The 13,689-nt window shown below is 38.8% G+C and overlaps 1 protein-coding gene across 2 annotated transcripts in view; it reads right to left on the minus strand.

Moving 5' to 3' along the window:
* The window catches only part of LOC139750174 (uncharacterized), a 79,990-nt gene that overhangs the window by 46,355 nt on the left and 19,946 nt on the right, over window positions 1-13,689 (minus strand). For both annotated transcript variants that reach the window (XM_071664551.1, XM_071664561.1), the window contains exons 4-5: window positions 11,894-12,067; window positions 1,992-2,159 (exon numbers count right to left, since the gene is read on the minus strand). In XM_071664551.1, coding sequence (XP_071520652.1) covers window positions 1,992-2,159; window positions 11,894-12,067 — 342 coding nt within the window. The remainder of the gene's footprint in view (window positions 1-1,991; window positions 2,160-11,893; window positions 12,068-13,689) is intronic.

Below are 13,689 nucleotides of genomic sequence, written 5' to 3' on the forward strand. Positions count from 1 at the left end.
ATGATCAGAATACTCTGAGATTCAAGATGCATAAGGCAAAGGGAGCTGAGATTCAAAGATATAAAAGCACAAGCAGCAAAACCATAGTTGGGTGAGAGTGGTCATCCTTGTTTGGGCTTAACTGTGCCAATGTACATTTCCAATAAATAATAATTTTCGAATCTAGGCAAAAGCAAATCAGATGTGCAAGCATGTGTGCACATTCTGAGGCACACTCCTTCCCAAGTTGGGCAGGTGGCAGACCAACACTCACTTGATGCATTGCTGAATACTACAGTATGACTTGCTTCACCAAAAAGGTGAGAAACAGCCAAACTAAGTGAGTCAGAAATGTTCTCATCACCAGCAGCAGATCCATGTGTATTTGTATCTGTTGAAGATTCAATTAAAGAAGACACTGGTACTAAGGAAAATACAGCACAAGAAGCTTCTTTGTCTTGCTTTGTTTATGTGTGTTCCTATCCATTTTCATACAAGACATAACTTAAGACACATTTTATGTAAAATACAAAAAATGTAGGTATATCTTAGGTTGTTAGGGAGGTAAATGCAAGAGTTTTGGAAAGAGGGGCAAGTATGAAGTCTGTTGGGGATGAGAGAGCTTGGGAAGTGAGTCAGTTGTTGTTCGCTGATGATACAGCGCTGGTGGCTGATTCATGTGAGAAACTGCAGAAGCTGGTGACTGAGTTTGGTAAAGTGTGTGGAAGAAGAAAGTTAAGAGTAAATGTGAATAAGAGCAAGGTTATTAGGTACAGTAGGGTTGAGGGTCAAGTCAATTGGGAGGTGAGTTTGAATGGAGAAAAACTGGAGAAGTGAAGTGTTTTAGATATCTGGGAGTGGATCTGGCAGCGGATGGAACCATGGAAGCGGAAGTGGATCATAGGGAGGGGGAGGGGGCGAAAATTCTGGGGGCCTTGAAGAATGTGTGGAAGTCGAGAACATTATCTCGGAAAGCAAAAATGGGTATGTTTGAAGGAATAGTGGTTCCAACAATGTTGTATGGTTGCGAGGCGTGGGCTATGGATAGAGTTGTGCGCAGGAGGATGGATGTGCTGGAAATGAGATGTTTGAGGACAATGTGTGGTGTGAGGTGGTTTGATCGAGTGAGTAACGTAAGGGTAAGAGAGATGTGTGGAAATAAAAAGAGCATGGTTGAGAGAGCAGAAGAGGGTGTTTTGAAGTGGTTTGGGCACATGGAGAGAATGAGTGAGGAAAGATTGACCAAGAGGATATATGTGTCGGAGGTGGAGGGAACGAGGAGAAGAGGGAGACCAAATTGGAGGTGGAAAGATGGAGTGAAAAAGATTTTGTGTGATCGGGGCCTGAACATGCAGGAGGGTGTAAGGAGGGCAAGGAATAGAGTGAATTGGAGCGATGTGGTATACTGGGGTTGACGTGCTGTCAGTGGATTGAATCAAGGCATGTGAAGCGTCTGGGGTACACCATGGAAAGCTGTGTAGGTATGTATATTTGCGTGTGTGGACGTATGTATATACATGTGTATGGGGGGGGTTGGGCCATTTCTTTCGTCTGTTTCCTTGCGCTACCTCGCAAACGCGGGAGACAGCGACAAAGTATAATAAAAAATATAAAATATCTTTAGGCTATAAGCTTCTCATATAAACCAACAATAGTCTCCCCATTAAATGTGAAAATGGCAATGGCTGCCTGTTTGCAAGATGGGCATAATGAATTTTCCACAGACCTTTGCATTTGTTAACTGAAAACAGTCTGTATAGTAAAATTTGTGTAGGTATTGTACATGCATGGTGGCAATCTGATTGTTCTATGATTACCTGCAGAGTTTGGGAGCCCAGTACTACTGAGACTGTTTTCTTGGTACATTTTGGTTTGGCTGATGCCCAACCTGTGGCTTCATGTATATGCTTGCAGATATCAGTTTGGCAGCTCAGGTATGTCCGATGGAGAAAATTGTATTACATAAGAAAAGGCAGTTGTAGGAAGTACAAGAAGATGTCATATTTTCTTACCCAGTGAAGCAGCATGCAGGAGACAGTTGCCATCCCCAGTAGTTGCCAAAGGCCACAATCTCTGTGATGCTCCAACCAAAGCCCACCAATTCAATCGTCCAGCACCCTCCAGAGATACTAATGTTGATGTCTCTATCAGATCTTTCTCCAAAAATAAACGAAATTCATCTGAAAGCAAGATAAAATTCATCATAAATCATAACTGAACATATATAAAAAAATGATGCTTACATACATATAACAAATAATTAGATTCAAATGCTAATCTTTTCAACCAATACATAAGTTGTATCATGACTACAATCAGCAAAGGAATCACTTCAAAACTAAATAAAAAATGAAGCCTACAGGTATGCCGGAAGAACAGCTAATTCTTTAACTATATACATACAGTTCTCTAATTCTGATTCCATATAAAATCAGTTCTCAACTGAAAACATGCTTGATCATATCATGTACACTGCCAAAACTAGAATATGTTTTTCAGGTTCTGTCACTGCACCTCATGAGGCACAAAAAGCTTGAGGGTCCAGAGGAAGGCAACAAAGGCTGGAGGCTTTAATCTTACCCTCCTTGGAAGAGAGAGGACTGAGGGGTGGCCTAATCATAACCTTGAAGTTTCTAATAAGAGATTGATGAAGTGGGCAGTGGACAGTTCTCTGAGAGATTAGGGATACATTAACTACAGGACATAACATGAAATCAAGAAGGAAACTTGTCAAAAAGGATGTACAGAAATACTTTTATAGTATAAGTGTGGTGGATGAACAGCACTGTGGACTTGGTTTTTGCAGACAGCATATATATCTTTAGGAGGTTACATGATAGAAGAGAGTGTTCAAGAGATGGGGCCCCCCAAGTATAAAACTCCCTCCCTGTACATTACAAATGTGTAGCCAAAAACAAGAAATTGCATGCAAACACACACACCATAGAAGATAATAGAGTGAGGGGTGACCTGATTACAATCTTTAAGATTTTAATCAGCTTTATGGTATGGATGGTGTGCAGTTGTTAAAAAAGGTGCAGGAATAGAACAACTACAGGCCAAAACATAAAATCATAGAGGGGGCAAAGGCTCTGGAAGCGATGAAAAATGTGAGGAAAGAGAGAACATTATCTCGGAGAGCAAAAATGGGTATGTTTGAAGGAATATTTGTTCCAACAATGTTATATGGTTGTGAGGCATGGGCTGGGAATAGAAGGAATTGGAACAATGTGGTACACCGGGGGCGATGTGCTGTCAAAGGACTGAACCAGGGCATGTGAAATGTCTGAGGTAAACCACGGAAAGGTCTGTGTGGCCTGGATGTGAACAAAGAGCTGTGGTTTTGGTGCATTACACGTGACGGCTAGAGACTGAGTGTGAACGAATGTGGCCTTTTTGTCTGTTTTTGTCTGTTTCCTTGCGCTACCTTGCTAATGCAGGAGACAGTGACAAAGAGAGTCAGTTGCTGTTCGCTGATGATACAGGGCTGGTGGCTGATTCGGGTCAGAAACTGCAGAAGTTGGTGACTGAGTTTGGTAAAGTGTGTGAAAGGAGAAGGCTGAGAGTAAATGTGAATAAGAGCAAGGTTATTAGATTCAGTAGGGTTGAGGGACAAGATAACTGGGAGGATAGTTTGATTGGAGAAAAAATGGAGGAAGTGAAGTGTTAAAGATATCAGGGAGTGGATCTAGCAGCGGATGGTACTATGGAAGCGGAAGTAAGTCACAGGGTGGGGGAAGGGCGAAGGTTCTGGGAGCATTGAAGAATGTGTGGAAGGCAAGAACGTTATCTTAGAGAGCAAAAATGGGTGTCTGAAGAAATAGTTGTACCAACAATGTTATATGGTTGCGGGGCATGGGCTATAGATAGGGTTGTGCGGAGGAGGGCGGATGTGTTGGAAATGAGATGTTTGAGGACAATATGTGGTGTGAGATGGTTTGATCGAGTAAGTATGAAAGGGTAAGAGAGATGTGTGGTAATAAAAAGAGTGTGGTTGAGAGAGCAGAAGAGGGTGTATTGAAATGGTTTGGTCACATGGAGAGAATGAGTGAGGAAAGACTGACAAAGACGATATATGTGTCAGAGGTGGAGGGAATGAGGAGAAGTGGGAGATTAAATTGGAGGTGGAAGGATGGAGTGAAAAAGATTTTGAGTGATCAGGGCCTGATATACTGGAGGGTGAAAGGCGTGCAAGGAATAGAGTGAACTGGAACGATGTGGAAGAGGGTAGATGTGTTGGAAATGAGATGTTTGAGGACTATATGTGATGTGAGGTGGTTTGATCGAGTAAGCAATGAAAGGGTAAGAGAGATGTGAGGAAATAAAAAAAGAGTGTGGTTGAGAGAGCAGAAGAGGGTGTATTGAAATGGTTTGGTCACATGGAGAGAATGAGTGAGGAAAGATTGACAAAGAGGATACATGTGTCAGGGGGGAAGACGACAACGACGATGACGACGACAAGGAGAAGTGAGAGAGCAAATTGGAGGAGGAGGGATGGAGTGAAAAAGATTTTGAGCGATTGGGGCCTGAACATACAAGGAATAGAGTGAATTGGAACAACATGGTATACCGGAGTGGACGTGCTGTCAATGGATTGAACCAGGGCATGTGAAGTGTCTGGGGTAAACCATGGAAAGTTTTGTGGGATCTGGATGTGGAAAGGGAGCTGTGGTTTCAGTGTGTTATACATGACAGACAGAGAATGAGTGTGAACAAATGTGGACTTTGCTGTCTTTTCCTAGCAATACCTAGCACACGTGCGGGGGGAGGGGGTTGTCATTCCATATATGGCGGGGTGGCGAGTGGAATGAATAAAGGCAGCAAGTATGAATTATGTACATGTGCATACATGTATATGTCTGTGTATGTATATATATATGTATACAATGAAATGTATAGGTATGTATATGTGCACGTGTGGACGTGTATGTATATACATGTGTATGTGGGTGGGTTGGGCCATTCTTTTGTCTGTTTCTTTGCGCTACCTCGCTAACACAGGAGACAGCAACAAAGTATAACAATAAATAAATAAATAATAAAGTACTTTTATAATACAGGTGTAGTGAATGAATAGAATAAAGTGAATGAAAATATAGTAACCATAGACTGCATATAGAAGTACAAAATGCTGTTGCTGACAGAAGAGATGGTTCAAGAGTTGGAGCCCCACAAGCATAAAACTCCTTCCCCGTACAGTACAAATAGGTAACTAAGTGCACATACAAATACACAAAGATGTGAGGAAGCACTTTTACAGTATAAAAGTGGTCGATGCATGTTAAAAAAAAAATCTAACAGTTGATGCAGAATGCACATATAATTCTAAGAATGTTCAAGAGATGGGGCCCTACAAGTATAAAATTCCCTCCCTGTAAAATACAAATGGGTAATCATAAAAAATAATTATAACTAAAATGCAGTAATAATAAATGAGAGCTCAAGAAACTTCATGAATAGATTCTATTTGTATGTCAACATGATATATTACTGTTATTGTGCTATATGAGGGGATCAAGTCAAGACCTTTAAAAATGAATTCAGATATGGAGAAGCCTTGGAACCAGGCAGTTGTAGTGACAGCCATAAGAAGAAAACATGGGGATAGCCAAGCATGAAGCAACTGAGATCAATGGCTTAGTTTTAAATAATCAAGAAACAGAATTGGAAGTTAACACAACTAGAGGTGGAAATACAGAAACTCTAGTATCAAAAAGATCATGAAAGGTGTCATGTGATGAGAGAGGAGCTTTGGGATCTGAAAAATATAGTCAATGGGTATGAACAAAGATTCATATCCATTTAGGTGGTACATAATGAGAGGAATGAAGAATTCATTAAAAAGAATATAGGGTATAATGGATCTTTTCTTAGTGTCCTTGAGCCTGTTCCATTACTGGAAATGTTACAAACAGAATATACCAGCTGGCATGGAAGTGCAGAGAGAACATCCTCACGAGATGGAGAACCAAGAGCGTAAAACTCCCTCCCAGCACAGTACAAGTAGTTCATTCCAATGGATACTTATTACAAAAAACAACAGTAACAGCTAAGTCCTCATAATACCGTATATACTCGTTTCTAAGTCTACCTCGTGTATAAGTTGATCCCTGATATTTGGCCAAGAAATTAAATCTATGATATGTCTCGTGTATAGGTCGACCCAAGCTTCTGAGGGTAATGGAACAACAAATTAGGGTAATGAAGCACCATATTTCATGACATATAAAACTCATTTCAGAAAATCCTCACAAAAAACACTCAATGTCCTATAACCTGAAGTTCACTGAGCCTGAAAGAATGAGTGCCAAAGGCAAATTGTTTACCATTCATCATTATGGCACTTTACTCTGAAACGTGGGTGGTTTCAGCAAAAATATTACATGCTTCCATTCAAGTATATATTCAAGTAAATCAGGATAGAATATCATTGTAACAACAGTTTTTTTAACTGAAAATCATTCAAAACGTGATTACAATAACATCTTTTGAACAACTATAGTAACTGAGGTTACAGAAACTGTTACAGATTTGATTACCAGGAGGATGCCATTAGAACCAACTTACCCTACATACAGTGTTTTAAGTCAGACACAGCATTTCATTTACATTTTTGGTGTGTCTGTGTGTTTAATTTTTTTCCTGTGGGGTTTGCACAATATTTCTTGCTATAGTAAACTGTTTTACCCACAGGATTGTAAAACAATTTGGGAAAAGACATACTTGGTAACATAGAATTTTAAATGGAAAATCTAGAAACTGGCAACTGTGTAGATGACCTGACTCGCATCATCACGAGTGACCAACATGCAATAGCTATTTCAAATTGTCTTGTTATTGTGTACACATGCTTGACCCATATTCTTTTAAGCATGGATTCAAAAGGAAACAAGTTCACAGCAAACTTAAAGCTCTGAGTAATAAAATAAGCAGAACAGACTAACAACTGTGAGGCAGCAAGAGAATTCAAGGTATCTGAAAAATATTCTAAAGACAGGAATTTAAGGTATCTGAAAAATATTCTAAAGACAGGAATTTAAGGTATCCAAATTTTTTTTAGAGACTGGAGAAAGCTCTCTGCACTACTGAAACATATGCTGAAAAACAAATGTGTTAACAGAGGGAAGTGTAACAAGTGCCCACACTTGGAAGATGAAGTGGCAAAGTAGGTCGGTGAAAACCAACAGAATGGATATAGCGTTTCCCAAGGATCAATTTGGATCTTTGCCTTGAAATTAGCATGAAAATTAGACATCACAGATTCTGAAGTGAGCCATGGTTGGTGCATAAGATTTATGAAAAGAAATGATTTTGTACCGAGATGGAGAACGAAAATATAACATCATCTTCCACAAAAACTTGACGACAATGTTATTGAATTTCACTGGCTGATAATCCACCTCCTAGCCCTTTCCATCATGCAAGGATTTCAACCTAACAAAAGAATTACCCATGTATAGGTCGACCCCCTACTTTTTTGCCTAAATATTTGGTGTTAAAATCTCGAACTATACATGAGCATATACAATACTTCCTGGATAGATCCTATTCATTTGCCAACAAGATAATTCTCTTATTGTGCTATTTAGGGGGATCAAGTTAAGACCTTTAGAAATGTATGAAGATATGGAGAAGCACTAAATCCAGGAAGCTGTGACTCATTCCCTAAGAAAAACCTAGAGGATACCTATGCAAGGATCATCAGAGAACAATAGCTTGGAGAACATTTCAAATGACAGCAAAACAGAATCCGAGATGAACACATTTAGAGGTGGGAATACAAAAACTGAGGGATCAAGTTAAAAATCTTGAAGTGTCATATGATGAAAGAGGATCTTTAGAACTTGAAAAATAGTCAATGGGTGTGAAAAATTATCCATACCCATTCAATAGAAACATAATCAGATGAAAAAAGAAAAATTCATTGAAAAGCAAATCAGTTCTACTGGATTTTCTATATGTCCTGGAGGCTGTTCTGTTAGATGAAATGACAAGAAAAATCTACTGAAAATAATTGGCAGGGAGGTGTAAAATGAGCATTTTCAGCAGGTGATCAACAGATGAACAGATGTAAAGCATGAAGAGTAATGCAGTGGGACACATACGTGGGGCCATATAAATGAAGAAAGTTAAGTGTAGCTGAAGAAAGAATAATATGCAATGTATGAGATGAAGCAATCAAGAAAATTTGTGGCCTAATCAATAAAATTTTTTAGAAAGTGCAGAGCATCAGGACCAGTGCTTGTTAGCTAAAAGGGAAATTTTACAAATAGTCAGAAACAAAGAGGCTTACAATTCAACACTGAGGAATCTAGCAGAAAAATGGGTTGTATCAAAACCAGAAAGAATTGAAAAGAGGAGGTTGATAGGCATAATTCACTTATGAGTTTTGGTCTAGAGGGAAATCATACACCAAAGAAAGAAGGAATGCTCATCAAAAGATTAATGGAAACTACAGCACTGCCAAATGCAATTTTGGTGATAAAAGAAGAATTGGTGGTTATAATAAAAATGTAAGCAAAAATATAGTTATAATTATATTTGACTTGGAGACATCCATATAGGAGGAGATAAGGCAGGCCAAAAAACTTAAAATCAAGGTGAAATTTAATGAGGTAGTCATCGAATGTGATAAAAGAAATGTGAGAGAAAAGCTAAGAATACAGTCAGAAGGCAAAAAACTGGAGATGCCAAATGATGCTAGAGGGGAAAGCAGTCCTGTCGGCATTGCAGAAATGATAGAAGATGCTGATGTAAGACTGAAAGTATTGTACAGAAATAAAGATGGATTAGTAGTCTATGGTGAAGAGCTGGAGTTGTGAAAACTAAGCTCACCAAAGAGATGATATCTCACCTGTTCTCTGAAGAGGGGTACATGATAGTAAAGAGTGACAGAGAAGGCAAAGGAGGGGGAGACTTGGCCCTCTTAATAAAATATAGCCATAAGTACCAGGATAAAGAGGAAGATGGCTCATTCAGACAATGCACACAGGGAAGAGGAACTGTAGGAAAGAAAAGCACAGTAGTGCCGATATCATATAATCCTCGAAGGAATTTTATCAATCCAGAACAAATACGCAATGATGATACTAAAGGAAAAATCAGGACAGTTCAGAAAGCAGTATAAAATGCATATCTCAGAAAGGGTATGAAGTACTGATAAAGGGAGATTTAAATACAGAGAGATAGATTGGGGAAAGTTGGATTCCCATGGTGACAAGGAGTCATGGAAAAAATATTCAAGTGTGTATACAAGAAAATTTTCTATATAAACATATCAATGAACACATTACAATGAGAAGGAACGATACACCAACAATACTAGATATTTTCACACATACTAGCATCGATACTGCAATTATCATATTTGATAGACCCACTGGAAAAAAGTGATAATGTACTGTTCAAGTTTGACTAAGTGGTAAATAATGATGTTAAAAGAACAGGTAAAACAAGACATAAAGAAGAGGTATAATCATGGAAACTACACAAACCTTAACATTTTCCATGGTAACATTAGAAAATGAAGTTCAGCATCCAACTAGTGCACTGTGGAGAGAGGAATAAGAATATGGGTATCTCTAACCTCAAATAAAGAAGGGAGGTTGAGAGAGGAGGAAGAATGACATATCAAAAAGTTAAGGAACTTAGTGATGTGCAGAACATATTGGTGGCATTCCAGCCAGGCTTGCACCAAGGCGTAGGAGTGTAAGAAATAAGTATAGCAGGATAAGAAAGGAGGATCAAAGAAACTTTGAAGAGAACACTGTGGACAAGAAAAGAGAAAATCTAAAAGTTTTCCATAAATACATCTGGAACAAACTGTCAGTTTCTGAGCAGCTAATCAGGCTAAGGGTTTCACTGGAAAGAACTGTAAAGGATGATATATAGATATGTAAGTAAATAAATTCAAAAGTATCTGCACAGTGGTAGACACTAGAGCTCCAATATCAGTGGGCTGAAATAGGGGGAGGGTTTTAGGAAACATTTAGGTGTCTAGAAAAGGTATCAACAGAATACTAAAAGGTCTTGACCCATACAAGGCTCAAAGTCCGAACAAAGTTTTACCATATATCGTGAAGATGTGTGTAATGCTGTTCAAGATGAAAATATAAGTGCCAAGGGAGTGGAAAGGGGGAAAAATCATACTTATCTATAAGGAAGGGGACCAGGAAAATGAGTTAAACTCTGAGCCAATGTCTGTAAGGTTCTGGAAAAAATAATAAAAAAGTAAAGGGACAAACTAATACAAAACAGAAAGTATACAAGTGTGAGACAGCATGGTTTTAGGGAAAGGAGGTCACGTGTAATGAACCTCTTGGATTAGATAAAAAAAAGCACTTGACGCTGTACTGCATGGGAGGCTGATTATGAAGCTGGATCACCAGGCAAAACAAAATATAGGGGAGATTCCTCCAATGAAAAGAGAATTATCTCAGTGGAAAGGAACTAATAATGCATGTCAGAGGAACCTTCTCAAAATGAGATGTCATTCAGCACAGTGCTTTGTGGTTCTTTTGGGATCATTTCTCTTCTTGATTTAAGTAAATGACTTGCATAAGGTATACACTTACCAGCAGTAAAAAGTGTGGAGGACTACATCAACTTACAGGGGGATGTACAGACTCTATAAAGTTGGTTGATGTATGGTTGATGAAGCTCAACCTGAGCATGTGTAATGTAATGAAGAGGGTTGCAGAGAAAGAAGGCCTCAATATGATACTCATCTAGCATGATACGAGTTGCAGAAATTTGTGCATGAGAAAGCCTTGAGAGTCGACACTGTCCTTAACCTGTTGCCAGAGTCCCACCTTAGGAGAATAGGTAAGAAGACCAACTGTAGGCACAGATATACTAAAACTGCTTCTAAGCTTCCAAGTTCATAAATAAATAAATATTCAGAAAGCTTTCCACATCACACATAAAGCCAAAACTAGAACATGCTTGTCAAAGTTAGTCACTGCATCTAATGTAACATGAAGAGCTAATACAGAATGTTCAGAGGGCAAAGATGGATATGTATCATGGTACAGAAGTCACAATGGTGTTTTATGGAGGTGAGGCACAGCCTTAGATATAAAGGTAAGTAAGGAAATGAAATGTTGGAGGAAAATATGTGGAGAAAGGAGGATTGATTAAATAAATGATAACACGAGAGAGGTGTGGTAGTACGAAGAACATGTACGAAAAGGCTGTGGAGGGTGTGCTGAAATGGCCAAGACACATGGAGAGGGTGAAGAAGACTAAGAGGGTATACATGTCAAAAAACAGGAGAGGAGGGAACCACAGAGGAGGTAGAAGGATGGAGAGAGAGATGCTTTGAGTGAGCACTGTCTAAACATAAAGGAGTGTGTAAGGCATGCATGAGATAGAGCTAACTTGAGAAATCTGGTACAGGACAACATGCTCTCTATGGGTTGAACCAGGACATGAAACAGTCAGGGATAACCACAGAAAGGTCTGTGGGGCTTGGCAATGGATAAAGTGGCTCTGGCTTTGGTGCATTATACATGACCGAAAGAGAATGGATGATAGCAAAGAGGGTTGCTTTTTGTCTACTCCTGGCACTACCTCACTGCACAGGAAATGACAAACAAGTACGAAAAATAAAATCTACCTTAACTGATTACTGTAAATGAACCTAAAACAATGCCACCATTTGTGATGACTTGACTATAAAGCATCTTCATTTTCAACTCAAAAGATATCCTTTGAATATGACTAATAATAAATATATATCATAAAATTTCTTATCTTTCACTTTATAAACAATGACAATGGATGACATCAGTCAAAATATTCAAAAATCCAACTTCAAAATCACTTTCTGATGACACACAAAAGTACTGGATACTCACAAATAATACTGGCTGGGGGCATTCACAATTCAAAAGTACAAAAGTATTTCACTTACCTGAGTATATACTGAGGTCTGGTAATGTAAAGGTAAAAATTGGAGTTTCTATAAAAAATGGAGTGCGGCTGGAATCAATTGCTTCCCATATCTCTTGTGCAAATTCTGACCGAGCCTTGGATACTATGTTGACGTTGTCTGTTGCTTTAGATATTCCTCGACTCAATTTCTTATCTGAAAAGTGTCATATAATCAGACATAAAATGGCTTCAAACAGTTCTTCCTTGGCATTAAAAATAAAATTTCTTTACTCATAAGAGAAATGGCCCCTCCAAAATCCTCTATACATCATTTTTTCTCTATCATCCCTAAATGTTTTTGCTTAACCCTGTGGCTTTTCATCATAATTCCCTTTAACAAAAGCTCTTACAGATATCTGTCTTTTATGAAATGTTGTAAACCCTTTACCAAGCTTTTAATAATATAGAAAATTCAGAAACACTGAATCAACCACTCTACTATCTTACACTTTGATCTGAACATCATCCTGCACCATATTACGTCACAAAATTATGCATAATCACGTCTCAAAGTCAAAGTGTATCTTTTTAGATATCATGTATAAAAAATTAAGGAGTATTCAAACAACATGAAAACACTGAAAACCTAGAGTCAAACATTCTTTCCATTAGATTTCAGCAAGCCACAAATCAAGAGTGGTGAGAGAGAAGGATTTGGATACTAAAAATGCCTTTCTGACCCACTCTAAATACAGTGAACCATACACTACAATGCTTTAATACCCTTTGTCTAAAATGGTTAGGATAATAAACTGAATATGAAGTCTTTCTATTACTATTTACATTTTTTTTTCTATGCCTAATGGATTTCCCACTTTAGCATGAAAGCATCAGGAACACTGATCTAACAACCTTAATTGCACAAATTCACTCTCAAGTTGGCATGTATAATATATTGCAACCACAGCATATCATCCATAGCTAAGTTTCAGACTATTCCATGGTTAGCTTGACAGCTTCATAAGCCCTGGTTCAACCCATTTGCAACAAATTACTCCCATATACCATGGTAATCCAATTCATTCTATTCCTTGCATGCCTCTTTACTGAATACTCAGGCCCTAATACCCCTATGTCTTTTCTCTATCATTCACCACCTCCTCAGTCTAACTCTCCCCCCTGCTCCCTTAACTTTTGATATAAAGATTATTTTTTTCATATGTCCAAAACAGTTCAGCACACCCTGGTCAGCTGCTCTTAATAAGAATGCACTTAGTATCATACCTTGCTTGTGCACTTGACCTTTCCTACCACGTGCTCCATAATGTACAAGGAACTTAGCCCCCCACTCTCCAACCCTATGAATAACTTCGACCCCACCCCTAAGGTTCTACTGGTTTCCATATCCACTCCCAGGTGCCCAAGGTAGTCCACTTGCTCTACATCCTTCCCATTCAACCTCACACTCAACCCACCTTCTCTCTCTCCCATCCCACTACATCTGATCACCTTTCTTTTCCTCACATAATTGGTGAATACTTGGTAAACTCTTCAGGGGTGTTCATCCACATACCCTAGACTGAGCACAAGGTGCTGGGTTGGGCTGTTAATCAGCCAAGCTAATGGAAGATGCAGCATGCAGGCCCACATAGCTCCCACAGCCTGGTTGGTCAAGTGCACTTTGCAGGTACTTGTCCAGGGCACTCTTTGATTTCTCTACTGTGAATCCCATGGTGTATCTAAAGAAAGCAGGCAAGATGTTGAGGACTCACGGGCCCCAGATGTTTAAGACATTTTCTCTTTTTGTGTATATTACACATTTGGATTTCAATGGTA

The sequence above is a fragment of the Panulirus ornatus genome, chromosome 1, assembly GCF_036320965.1.
Source record: "Panulirus ornatus isolate Po-2019 chromosome 1, ASM3632096v1, whole genome shotgun sequence".
In the NCBI taxonomy this organism is placed as follows: Eukaryota; Metazoa; Arthropoda; class Malacostraca; order Decapoda; family Palinuridae; genus Panulirus; species Panulirus ornatus.